This window comes from Rasamsonia emersonii (assembly GCF_000968595.1).
Source record: "Rasamsonia emersonii CBS 393.64 chromosome Unknown ctg1118621760031, whole genome shotgun sequence".
NCBI classification, from domain to species: domain Eukaryota; kingdom Fungi; phylum Ascomycota; class Eurotiomycetes; order Eurotiales; family Trichocomaceae; genus Rasamsonia; species Rasamsonia emersonii.
Genome location: NW_013563256.1, coordinates 94,167 through 107,296, shown reverse-complemented (window position 1 = coordinate 107,296; position 13,130 = coordinate 94,167). Strand labels below are relative to the sequence as shown.

The 13,130-nt window shown below is 50.1% G+C and overlaps 4 protein-coding genes across 4 annotated transcripts; 3 read left to right on the top strand and 1 right to left on the bottom strand.

Annotated features, from left to right (window-relative positions):
* Nucleotides 1–540: 540 nt before the first annotated feature.
* Nucleotides 541–1,950, top strand: T310_2514 (Uncharacterized protein; the record flags this gene model as incomplete). Its single annotated transcript, XM_013474606.1, has 2 exons — nucleotides 541–1,258; nucleotides 1,358–1,950. The coding sequence occupies 2 exons, from the start codon at nucleotides 541–543 to the stop codon at nucleotides 1,948–1,950; spliced, it is 1,311 nt and encodes a 436-aa protein (XP_013330060.1).
* Nucleotides 1,951–2,823: 873 nt separating this feature from the next.
* Nucleotides 2,824–3,598, bottom strand: T310_2513 (uncharacterized protein; the record flags this gene model as incomplete). The annotated part of the gene is made up of 4 exons (XM_013474605.1): nucleotides 2,824–2,964; nucleotides 3,021–3,204; nucleotides 3,322–3,373; nucleotides 3,445–3,598. 4 exons carry the CDS (start codon nucleotides 3,596–3,598, stop codon nucleotides 2,824–2,826), a joined length of 531 nt encoding a protein of 176 aa, XP_013330059.1.
* A 2,440-nt stretch (nucleotides 3,599–6,038) lies between these two features.
* T310_2512 (Nuclear pore complex protein (SonA)) lies at nucleotides 6,039–9,165 on the top strand (the record flags this gene model as incomplete). The annotated part of the gene is made up of 7 exons (XM_013474604.1): nucleotides 6,039–6,293; nucleotides 6,360–7,189; nucleotides 7,590–7,641; nucleotides 7,912–7,966; nucleotides 8,007–8,034; nucleotides 8,089–8,361; nucleotides 8,583–9,165. The coding sequence occupies 7 exons, from the start codon at nucleotides 6,039–6,041 to the stop codon at nucleotides 9,163–9,165; spliced, it is 2,076 nt and encodes a 691-aa protein (XP_013330058.1).
* Nucleotides 9,166–11,154: 1,989 nt separating this feature from the next.
* T310_2511 (uncharacterized protein) lies at nucleotides 11,155–12,570 on the top strand (the record flags this gene model as incomplete). Its single annotated transcript, XM_013474603.1, has 2 exons — nucleotides 11,155–11,676; nucleotides 11,770–12,570. The coding sequence occupies 2 exons, from the start codon at nucleotides 11,155–11,157 to the stop codon at nucleotides 12,568–12,570; spliced, it is 1,323 nt and encodes a 440-aa protein (XP_013330057.1).
* Between the last annotated feature and the right edge of the window lie 560 nt (nucleotides 12,571–13,130).

Here is a 13,130-nt window from a genome sequence, read left to right as displayed (position 1 = left end):
AGGGGAACACATAAAATGAATAAAGTACGGAGTACGGTACTTGCGAGATGGAAGCCCTCTAGAGGTCTAGACCCTCTAAAGCCCAGTATATGGTCTCACTAAAGCTCTAGAAAGCCCGTTGTAAAGCTCTTACAAAACCCCTATCATGCCCACAATGAAGCCCTTATAAGGCTTGGCTGTAGGCTTTGTAATAAGCTTGGCGGGGGATTTTTAATAAGGATTGAGGCTAGGTATGTATTTTGTTTACCATCTTAAAACATTAAAAAAGACGACCAATCCCCACAAGGCTTCATCCGAGCAATCAGGAGCAAAGAACCCTTTTTAAGGGTTCTTAGTGTGATTGGGAAGCAATCGACTGATCGAGATCCCTGTCAGGTATATTCGTGTCACAAACACAAAACCCCATGACCATGGCATTCCCACCATAATCGAATGAATTCGAGATAATAATCCTTCCCTTTGTTATCGATCTTGTCCTTTNTTTTTCCCCCGTGGGACACTGGGGCTGCGAGACAGCCACCAGAAGAACGTGGGCAAGAAATGCGGCTCCTGAGCGGGACCCCCTCGCTCGGAGCAGCGTCACTGCTGCTCCGCTCCTACACCGCAAAGGTCTTTTTGGTCTTCCTGCTTCTGTACCTGCTGCTCGTGCAGTATGCCCGGACACGATCCTACCGCGATCCCACGTCCGTCTTCTTCGACCCCGATAGGGGCTATCGTCCCGCTTACTCGGCCGTGCGCGCTGAGCAGGCCAACTCCTTCATCGAGCGTGTCGATTCCGGCCAGATCACGCCGTACAAGGCCTCTGCGAATCCGGCGCTCTGCGTAGGCGTCGCGACGATCGCGCGCAATGGCGCCCGGTACTTCAAGACCGCGGTGGGGTCGCTACTGGAGAACCTGTCCGAGACCGAAAGAGCACAGCTGCATCTGATCCTCTTCATAGCGCACAGCGATCCGAACCAACACCCGGCTTATTCGGAGAAATGGCTCCACGAGGTCGCGGACACGGTGCTCCTGTACAACTGGGACGAGGTGGACAAGGACCACATTGTCGAGCTCGAACAGGACCATAACAAGATCTCGGGCAGGGAGAAGGGGCTGTTCGACTACACCTACCTGTTGAAAGCGTGTCATGCCGTCAACGCCTCCCATGTGGTCATGCTGGAGGACGATGTTGTCCTCCTGGACGGATGGCTTCACCGGGCTCGAACGGCATTGGGTGCTGCGGCGCGTCAGACGGCGGAGATGGGTTTGTCGAACTGTGAGTCTGGTCCGGTTTCTTCTTCTCTTGAAGGGAGTGTGGCTCCCTTTGAGAGCTAACGGGAAATCACGCTTTCTGCTAACACGTTTGATGATATAGATCTTTACCTCCGCATGTTTTATACAGAAGAATTCCTCGGCTGGAATAGCGAAGAATGGCCGATCTACTTGTTCTACTCCGTCCTCGCTGTTGCTGCAGTCGGAGCGAGCCTCCTCGGAACCCGACACTACTTCCCTTCGACGAGACGCTTCATCCCCGACGAGACAATCCTTCTCCTCTGTGCCGTCTGCACACCTCTCCTGATCATTCTGTTTTTCGCCGCGGGTCGGGTGACCATGCTACCCATGCCGGCCGGCGTGAACGAAATGCCCAAGTTCGGCTGCTGCTCGCAGGGGTTCATTTTCCCGCAGTCCCGGGTCCCCGACCTGGTGCAGTGGTACGAGTCGAGGCATATCGGCTATGTCGACATGCTCACGGAGGAATACGCGGACCAGAACCGCGAGCTCCGCTGGGCGGTGACGCCGACGTTGCTCCAACACGTTGGCAGCAAGAGCTCCAAGGGGGACGATTTCACCACCCGACCCAAATACCACCGCAGCATGTCCGAGCGGATGTGGAGCTTTGCCTTTGAGACGAACGATGCTGACGCTCTCCGGGCTGAACATGAGGAGCACAAGCTCGACGTTCCCTAGGGAGGGATACCGAACGGTCTTGGGAGAAGGAGACCCATGGAACTTTGCCTCCTTGGATAAGGTTCAATGTGTTAATTCTTGGAATATTATGATTTCCCCACGCACATATGTGTATTGTATTATTATTAGGTTTAATAGGGAATGGGTACTCTGGAGTATGTAATGACTCAATGTGCTTTCTGGCCTGGGCGTTTATCTTACCTGAATGAGATCACCATATCTACTTTTAGTTGACATCAAGCCATCGGTTCACATTGTAAGGTACTCAAGGCATAATTTGGTATCTCATATAGTGATCATGTACTTGAATTGACAGTATCTTAACTATCTGCTCGTTGCAACATAGATTACGCGCCTAATCAGGTTCCATGCAGATGAGGAAACTGAGGATTGCCATGGACGCATGCCCGAACTGGTTCATCAGTCTCCGCTTAATTAATTCATAGAGTGACCTATAACGTACTGATCTCTCTAGAGATGAGCGGTGATAGAGTCAACATATTGTTCCAATCTCGATTGGTAAAGAATGACAGTGGATGCTTGGCCGTGCCACGGCAAACATCAAGGACATCAAAAGAATGCATCAGCCCTTCCAAGGGAAACAGAATATCATATCAACAATCCTAACACCACACAGCATGGAGCAGAACCATCCACGAAAAAAGATCAATAAGACGGATACATTCCTCTCTATTTTCGTTTCTACAGCCGACTATGGACCGAATGAAACATACGATCGGAGTCTGAGAGGAAAAAAAAAGGCAGAGCACAAACAGGTAACTATCACGGACGTCCGAGCAGTCTTAAGAGAATGCAAGGATGACACAAGACTGAGAGAGGGAAGATCCCATCGGCATTGTGGTTAGGCGTCGTCTACTCCTCGGCCTTCTTTTTCGATTTCTTGCTTGCGGGTGGAGCGCCTTCCTTCTTCTGATGTACAATCAGTCTCGTCCACGACTCCTCGGGATCCCACTCGAAGCCAGCGAGGATGGGTTTGTCAAGCTCGTCATCAGCCTGATGGGCGGAACAGTTAGCCGCAGACTCATAGCAGAGCAGTGTTTTAGACGCACCTTCTTCTTGAATTGCTTGTATATTGCATCAAGGGCATCTTTGATCGTGACTCCCTTGAGATTCCGTGCAGTGACTTCCAGGCCCAATGGGAAGTGCAGGTCAATCTTCTTGACAGGTGGTGTGGTGAGGAATTTCTTGAGAGCTTCCTTGTCTTCCACTGATGAGGGCGACGTGTTGAGTTTCCTGGAGGGCAGATCAGTCAACAACATATACTGTACGTTGGTTGTCGTATACTGAAGAGCAAGCCGGTATATCTAGTCGACACACACGCAGAAGGACGCCAAAGGGTGGACAACTCACCAGTTGAGCTTCTGCGTTTCGATTGCTATTTGCAGCTGAATTCCCTCTTTTTCTGTAGTTTGTTAGCATCTGGGTTCAACGAGAAAAGCGTTGCGCTCTGAGATTGGAAAGGGAGGTTTTTACCCAGGTCGTTAATGTTCCGGACTCCTTCAGCCGTCGAGGAAACACGCTTGTGTGTCTTCTTCTCTACCTTTTCAGGCTTCTCAAGCTTCTCATCCTTGGGAGATATTGACAGACCGGCGACGGCAGAGTCGACTCTGGTGAGTTCTTCGGACATAGTGGGCAATTGGATGATTGATGGGGGAGACTTGGAGCGTCTGGAGGCCGTTACGAGGTAGACTGATTAGAAGACGACCTCCAAGCTCTAGCATTGAGGATGGCGGGAGCATGTGAAGCAGGAAGGAGAACCTACCTAAATTGGTCTTTGGACAGAGCGGTGGTGATCGGATGTGTTAGGAAACAACCCTACGGAGGCAGGATTCAGGAGAAGAAAGAGGCAGGTTCGCCCACGAGGAGGGAGGAGGGATAAGGCAAAGGAGGGGAAGAGCGATGCTGGGCCGGGGAGGCGTGAAACACGACCAGGAGGCCGTGGGCTGATCTCAAGCGCGCTCGCATCCAGGCCACCCTTGGAATGCTGTCCAATTGAGTTACCTCGCCGGCTAATGATGCGAGAGGCCCGGCGGAGATGGGACAAAGGCATCCCAACCTTGCGAGGGATGGCAAAGCAGCCGCAGCGCTGGCCGCTGAATGGCTCGCCGCCCTCCAAGCTGCCTTGTTCGGGCAAGGCGCCGCAGATTCCAGGTTGCTCCTGCTTCATTTGGCTGCTCGATGACCTCAGGACCTTGCTGTCCCCCGCCCCCGGCTATTCAACCGTGCCGCTTTTTTGGCTGTCACCAGCAGCATGGATGGCCCTCGCCCAGTGGCCTGCTATCCTGGCCAGTTCCATATTAAAATCCACAGATCTAATTCCCTCCAGCATGACACTATTTCCACGCCTACTTTCGGACCTGAGTGGCCTGACACAGCTGGCCTGGCCTCATGCGACCATGCCACTCCGGCAGAGTCGGATGGAGTGGAGTGATTGACGGCCGTCGTCACTTGACACGCTACCACGGATAGCATGACTGCTCTCTAGTCGCTGGGCCGGCGCCCACTAAGCCCTGCACCCCGCATTCCCGGCATTCTCCATCCGCTCCACTTGGACCGCGTGTGATTAACCTGTGGGGTACGTAGCTACTAGCTGGCATCCAGACTCTCATACGGAGCAGATGCCGATGCCTTGCAATACGTATTGCGGTCCGAAGCTAACAATACGGAGTACTATGAGGAAAATATAATGGTCATGCTTTTAATTCCTAAGCTGTGCTGGCTGCCAAGCGTCTCACAGTCCTTGGCGTCATCCAGCTCGGCGACGGAGCCTGTCCACGTGAGACCATGACGTCTCCAAAACCACCTAGGTATGTGTCCATTATTTTCAGACTTGCAGAATGCAGACTTGTGGATGAAGATTAGTTTGCTATTATTATTATCGCACTTCGTTTCCATCAAGCACTTGTCACCTATAGAAGAAAGAACAGCTTCCCAACTATAATAAGCGCTCACTGCACATTGTTCTTTCAGCGCACCAGTCTCTGCAATATAAGCTGAGAAAACATCCCACGTAAACCATATATCGAGCTACGACATCTCCAACCGTATTCGAGTAATTTCTAATCCGTTTGGTTAACAGAGAGTTTAAAAAAAAAGGGAGAAAAACGACTCAAGTGGTGTTGAATCCCATCCGACGAAGGTCGCACGCATGGTCGAAAGACCCAACAGAAGGACAGGTCTAACCAATCGATCACCCCCAACAAAAACCGGGCTTTGAATAACCCATGACGCCGGAATGCATAATGCCATTGGAGAGTCGATGGAGTTTTCCAGCTCTTGGAAACCATACTGAAATCCTTGCTGCAGTTTGCTTGATCGCCCAATTTTGTGGGGAGTTAAAGCTCAGGGCCTTCTCCGATCTCGATTGAAGCGAAGGTGGTGCTTGTGATTTCCCCACTTACCCTTCGTTGTTTACAATTTTGACAAGACCGCATTGTAGCATCGATTGTAAATAGAAATATATATTTTATTTGTTAGTAAACCAATTATCTCAGGGCCTGTTGCCGACGCAGGCCCAAGTGAGTATATTATGCCTCTTACATTCTCAGAAGGAAATTCGATAACAACAGACGATCAGGCACTCACTGTGCAAAAATAACAGATAGAATGCAAGCAGTGTCTAATTACTCACTAGCATATCCAGCACAAATATGAGATCTATGCCATTTGAGGGCGCTTTCACACTGCAATGGGCATTTTCATCATCCAGCAATTATGAATTCACTTCCAATAGGTTAATCTTCATTCCAGGTCAAAAAGAGGCAGATTGCAATTCTACATCCTTATCTGGTGAATGTGGTGTTGCCTGCGGAACAGAGATTCCTGCCTCAGAGGGCAGGCAGTAGCAGTGTTTGCAGTGTTTGCAGGCGGTGTGTGAATGAAAGGCGGCATTACGCGCGCCTCGCTCACAAAAAGTCATAGGTAGTTTCATCATAGCTTCCAGCTTCTTTCTTTTCTCACAACAATCATTCTTCAGGAAATAAATTGACGAGTACTCCTCTGACTTACTCTTTAATTCCATTTCGCACGAAGATTCGAAAAAAGCAAAAGCAGACTCCTCCCTCTGAATGTCGCTCTTCGGCTCCGCGACGACGTCCACGGGCCAGACTACCACGACTGGCGATATCTCCAAGGATGTGGCCCTGAACTCGCCGCCCGAGGATAGCATCTCTGACCTCGCATTTTCCCCTGTCAGCGAGCATCTTGCAGTGGCATCATGGGACAAGAAAGTCCGCATCTACGAGATCAATGACCAAGGACAGAGTGAAGGGAAGGCATTTTTCGATCATGAGGCGCCAGTGTTAAATTGCTGCTGGTCTCCGGTGGGTAACTTGCCAAAATAGCTGGGATGAACTTTTTCTGACCGTGCTTGCTTTTTTTCTCCTCAGGACGGAACCAAGGTCGTTGGTGCCGGTGCAGACAAAGCGGCGCGCATGCTGGATCTTGCGGCGAACACGACGACTGCAGTCCAGGTTGCTCAACACGACGCTCCTATTCGATGCTGCCATATGATTTCTAACCCTGGAAATGCTGCGTCTCCTCTCCTCGTAACGGGTTCCTGGGACAAGACCGTCAAATATTGGGATCTGCGACAGGCAACGCCGATTGCGACGGTGGAATGCCAGGAACGCGTCTACACAATGGACGTCAAGAACAAGCTCCTCGTCATTGGTACTGCGGACCGGTACATTGACATCATCAATCTCGACAACCCTACGACTTTCTACAAGACCTTGCAGTCCCCGCTGAAGTGGCAGACACGGGTGGTCAGCTGCTTCACAGACGCCACTGGCTTCGCGGTTGGTAGTATCGAGGGCCGCTGTGCTATCCAGTACGTGGAGGATAAGGATTCGAGTTCGAATTTCAGTTTCAAGTGTCATCGTGAGAACCCTCCCAACAACCGTGACATCAGCAACATCTACGCTGTCAACGCCATCTCCTTCCACCCGGTTCATGGAACATTCAGCACCGCCGGCAGCGATGGCACGTTCCACTTCTGGGACAAAGATGCAAAACACCGTTTGAAGGGGTATCCATCTGTGGGTGGGACCATTTCGAGCACCGCTTTCAACCGAAATGGAAACATCTTCGCCTATGCTGTCAGTTACGATTGGAGTAAAGGTTATACTGCAAACACCCCGCAGACTCCTAACAAGGTCATGCTTCACCCTGTGACTCCTGAGGAGGTGAAACCAAGACCGGGAGCAAGGAAGACGAGGTAAAGCAAGATTTTTTTTTTCAAGCTGCGATCGAAATATCTCGTTCCGTTTCTTGATATGGTCGGCGAAGAAGCACCGGTGATACTATTCCTACAACGCCAGGCGAGCTTCACCTCAAAGGGGGGATCCCGTCATGGGCAATCGGAAGAGGTTTTAATTTTCCTTTTCTTTCTCATTTCCCTTTTCTCTTCCATAGTGGTTTTACAAGATATCTGGGACTGCATGCGAGCGGAATTATTTTTAACGGCTTCCATTAGCCCTGCCTGTTTTCTTTCTTCTTTTCTCTTGGTTTAAGAAACCCATGGGGAGTCGAAAATACAGTTCGGAAAGGACGATGAACATGTTGCATGATCTTTTTTTTTTCAAAGACGAAGAGCGAACGAACGTTGTCTTTGCTAGCTACCTACCCACCCTAGCTCCTATTCTTATAGAAAGTGGCATGCATAGAGAGGTTAGTACTTAGTAGATATGATATCACATAGCCCTTTCTCATCCAGTGCTCAGTAGTCTCTTATCGATGTTCAACACGTAACCAACCTCGTTGCTTATAGTTAGATTACCTTAAAAGTTACCTAGGTAGGTAGCTGCTCACCGAAGTCCGTCGCTGTTGTAACTACATGTGCGGTACCTACCTTCCCGGCGTCAGTTTCTCTTTGTCTAGGTACAGTACACCCCCCAGGTAAAGAATAAAAAAAATTCCACTAACTAACTAGCTAACTAGCTAACTAACTATGCCCTGTCGATCGATCGATCGATCGATCATTCTAAACTACTCCGTACGTAGTGAAATTCAGCTCCACCAAAGTAACATAATAGATCCTTCTCTTCTGCCTACCTATCGACTGTACGTACCTCTCGACTCTGGACTCAACCTACATATATACATATACACTGATAGACAAATTCAGAAAAAGAAAGTTATCAAGACGAGATCTCATTTTCCTGCTGCTGCTGCTGCTGTTGCTCCTGCTGTTTTCTGCACTCAGCACCGAGCCAACAATGTTACCCAAGTGAGGCATATTATTGACATATGGCAGAGTACTGGTAATCAGAATATTTGTCTGGTCCTTTTTGGGCAGGATCGTATCACCAGTCGCCATGATGTTGAGGATGGTGGGGTTGTGGAGGGGCAAAAGAAGGGCGCATTTTTTGTAGGTCCGCCGCCTAAGTCGTAGAGCTGAAATCATCCCTCCGCATTCCTTTTCCTTTCCAGCGCACAACTACAGGGGTGCGTCGCTCCCCTTTCTGCCAATCCGTGTCTATCCTGGATTGATTCTTTGATTGATTTCTTATCGCTCCTAGTCGTTCTTCTCTCTCTCTTTCTTTTCCCCCCATATTGCACGACTATCGATGAAATTTCGTTGCTACCATGGAACCGGACTTGTTGGATAGTGTCCTCGAACTGGAGGAAAAATTCTACAAAGAAGGTTATGATTTAGGACTCTCTGATGGCGCACAAGCAGGCTATACTGAGGGCAGCGTGTTTGCGGTGGAAAAAGGTTTCGAGAAATTACTCGAATTGGGAAGGCTGTATGGAAAAGCGTTGGTATGGGCGCAGAGACTTGCCGACTCCAACATTCCACCTCTAAATCAGACGGGAGACACGGAGGATAGTACTGGAACAACCTTTGGCAATAACCGGTCGGGAGTTTCTGATGAATTTCTGATCGAGCCTGCGCTCTGTCAGGTAATGCCTGCTCTTCCAGAGGGCTCCAGACTGGCAAAGAACATCCAAACCCTTCTATCGCTCCTTGACCCTGCGACTCTCTCATTGGAAAATACTGAAGATGCCATATCTGATATTGAGGATAGGCTTAAGACTGCTTCTCTCAAGGCTAAACTGATCCAACGAGCCCTAGGAGAGCGGGATGATGTCTCGGGAAATCTCAATCCGCACAGCGGCAGAGACGCTCAAATGCAGGGAGATGGTTCCGGCAGCATTGAGGACATTAGTTCTTTGAGGATCCGGCATTGAATTTTTTTTGTCTCCAACAGCGAAAGGCCGGAACCGGTTCTTTAGCATCTTCATGTTTCTCTCCCAACGCAGAAGCTTGCTACAGTGTTTCCCCAATTACGAGCAACACTCCAACAGGAAGGCATCAAAGTCAAGTTGCTTGTCAAGTTGGCTTTGCGCGACCACTGTACTTTATTCGGGGATGACATTTGGTTGCACATTTTACAAGTCAGCCATTGTCGCAGATTGCCGCCTTGGGAGACGCGTATCCTTTCTGCTCGTTTAGAGTGCGGCTTCTCGTTAGTTCCGATTCTCCTGTCTGAGTATGAGTCATTCGAGCCTTTTTCTTCTCGCGTCGACCAGAGCTTTTGTTGGCAAGAGGCAATAATGCTGCCAATTGACTGATGCAATGGCATCGGGTTTTATGGCGTCTGCCCAGGAAGTCATGTCCCTGACAGAATTCTTACTCAGAGAGGGCATCTCAGCGAGATCCATTCAACGAGTGATTAGGACCTCTATAGGGAGGGAAAACAGGTGGAAGCAATGGTCAGCCATGGCTTGTTGCCATGACTTGACATGTTTCTTGTGGGAATTTCTGACTGGGAGGGGTTTTTTATGTATGTACATTGCGAATATCTGACATTCCTGTCTATACTCCATGGCAGGAGTGGGACTTGGCAGGGAAAGAGTTAACGAGGTAAAATAAGCCCAAGGCTTAATTGGAGGCCATTGCAGTACCTAAAGAATTATTTGTCAATACCATTTACGTACTGAGAGCGGGTTTGAGTGAGGAGTGTACTCCTCAAGCCATATAACTTCTCGTTTGTCATGCTCTCCTATGTGCGTACTGCTGTTTGTCGGTTCACAATACCAAAGAACACTGGACCATTGCGGAGTAAGGCATGGAGTACTCGGGCACATGCGAGTATTCCAGAGTCGGCAGGCCGTGTTGACGCTAAGCTTTACCAGGACTAGTGCATCTGGCGAGCTTCCAAGGTTCCATCGTGTTCAACTTGCCATCAGTGGTCATCCCGGCAATTTACCAGCTCTTATCTTCTTAGGTAACTTTGAGGTATAGCAAGAGGCAAATTGCATCATATCTTACGTTTCTTATCTGCTGCCCGCACCAGAGGTGGAGGCAAGAAGCCGTATTCTCTTTCACTACATGCACCTTTTTTTACTTTTCCTCTTTTCCCTGCCTTTGCACTCTCTGTTGAGTAATCCGTAATTAAAATGAATGTGCACCCTAGTCTTGACTGCAATTAGCGCCTTTAGGGTAGCGCCCACAGAAAGCCAGACTTTGTAGTTGGAGTTATTCACTGTGTTGCTGCATGAACTGTACAAACACCAGCATCAGATCAATACTTGCATCTGAGCAAAGCATATAATTTGTTGCTCCAGCTTTTCTGTAGCCCAACCAGTGCATGTAATGGCACTTCCACCACAGTATCGATACCTAAAACGCATTGCTGCTAGACCTGAGAGGACAAAAGGTGGCCCGTGCAGGCCCACTGCGGCCAGGCGTCAACAGGCCCCTGCAACCTGCCACAGGCAAACGCGCCACGGTCCAATCACAAGCACCAGTCTGCCTGCACATCAGGAGTCAAGAACAAATTTCCCAGAGCCTCTCATAAACCGCGCCCCTTCTCTCTCACCCCCCTTGTTGTCCTCCATCGCAGAAAAGGCTCGAGGGACTTCAACAGGAGGTGTTTTTCTCTGTCTCCTGTTGTGGGCCTGTCAACGTCGCTGCTGCCACTGCATGCGAGCGTTCGCCCTTGTTTGCACGTGAAGATATCACTTGATCCCGCACCCAGATAAGATCGCGTGCTTAACCCATGCTGCGGTGTGGCCTCTCTCTGAGGATCCACTTCGAAAAACTGTGAGAGTCTAAACCTGTCTGCAAAGGCACGATCTTCTCCCTGCGTGCAGAATCTCTCTCGCGTTGTTTGTCACTGTGGCCTGCGTCGTGTTCTGAACGCCTTCCCCTCTGACAGTTGTCCCGCAGCGTCCATGTGGCTTTTTCGGGTTCTCTCCTCCGCAGTCTTCTTGACCGCCATCGTCCTCTCCATTCCCTTAGCCTTCGATGTCGGTGGCAGGACGTGCGGTCTGGCCTACTCTCTGTCCCTCGCCAGCTTCTACTTCTTCTTCTCGCTGCTCAAACTTGCCACGCCCGACGAGTCATGGTTTCGCCGCTCGTTGGTCATCCTCATTCGATCCACGCAGTGGCTGATCGTCCCGACGTTGCTCATCTGGTCTCTCAATCGCTTTTCAGTCGATTCCGATAACAGCAGTGGGTGGGTGGAGCAGACTTTCGATGGGAAGAGGGCGCAAGACACGTCCATTAGCTCGTGGATCTTTGGTCCTGGCGGGTTGATTGAGACCCTAACCATCGGCAACTGGGATAAACTGTTACGCTGGTCGACTCCGGTCTTTCAGCTGGTGGAAGGATTCTGCAGTCTGCTCGTCATCCAAGCTGCAGGACAGATCACCCGATGGCTGGTCAACAGAGGCGGAAGAAGTGATACTTGGATGGTACGTCTGTCCTTCCCCCCTCTCCCCGCCCCTCCTTTGGTCTCGGCTCAATATCTCTTGACTTAACTGAAATCTGGGGCTAACCTATCGTAGATCTGTCTCTTAGTGTTGTCAGCGACAATCATTTCGAGCTCAGTCTATTTCCTATGGCGCGTCCTTCAATTCCCCGAGATATCCAATGTCGATTCTGCGCTGATTGGGGTGGCCATCACGTGTGCTGTGATCCTGTGTGCCTTGGGAATTGGCAGCGGCCGTGGGAATGCGGTCGAGAGCTCGCTTCTCTTCGCCTACATTGTTCTTTGCATTTATCAGATCTTCACCGACTATCAGCCATCCCGACCAGTTGAGCCGAGTCCACCACCTTCGCAGGCGGCTGATTTCCCTCCTCTTCCGCCCATCATTATGGCATCCTACACCACTCTCATGCATGCCCTATCGCTGCTTCCGTCCATCATACATGCGACCTTCAATGTTGTGACCGCGGCATTCAGCGCTGTCACACCGTCCGTTCTGATCTCTCTTGCCTATCGTCTTTTCGTCCTTTACGCCTCGACGCGCATCATTCCCGCCGTTCGCGAATCTGGAGCCCGAGCTCTGTCGCAAGAAGCCTCTCTGGATGATGATGACGCTGCGGGCCAGTTCCTGGGACTTCTAAGCTGGTTCTCGCCTACGATTCTTGTTGCCGTGTACACCAGTCTCTTGATGCAACATTTCGCTTCGACTTCTCAGGCAGGGAATCACGGCGAATGGTGGAGAAACCAAGGTGACATAGGTGGCACTTTTTGGCGATGGGTCAATATTGCTTGCACTATGGCCTTGTATGCGGTTGAGCTGTGGTTGGGAAAGCAGGATGACATCGATGCAGGACTTGCAGGCCATTGGAAGACAGATTGAACAATGACGACAAAGTGCGGTTGAAATCCGTCCGCACATCCTCTTCGGCATCCCTCTCGGCAGTCTTAAGGCCTAATTGTCCAACAGGGAAAGCAGAGGTAGAGCAAAAGAGCGGCGAGCCCAGAGCCACTGACCGGATGTTGATTTGGAACGTGCGAATCCCAGGCACGTCCTTTTCCCATGATGATGATGATGCAAGCGTACATAGTCGAGCTTGTTTCCTCAGCCACGACTCGGTGTATGAGGATTCAGTGTGATTATCTGTGGGTTATTGCAGAGAGATTGAGCCCAAGTTACCCACTATGCAACCACACACAATACCCCCACCCCAACCCTAACATTCACGGAAAGCCGGCTTCTTTTCTCTTTTTCTTGAATCGTCTGGTAGATATCCAGTTCTGTTCCGCTCCTGAAAGAGGACCCTGCCCGAATGATAAGCTCACCCCTTGTTTTACCCTCCTGCCGAGTCTTCTCACGTGGAATCTATTTTCGTACTTGATTTCATCCACCGATGCCAAATGCCTCGGAATGATATATGGTGATTTGGAAATGGACTAGTT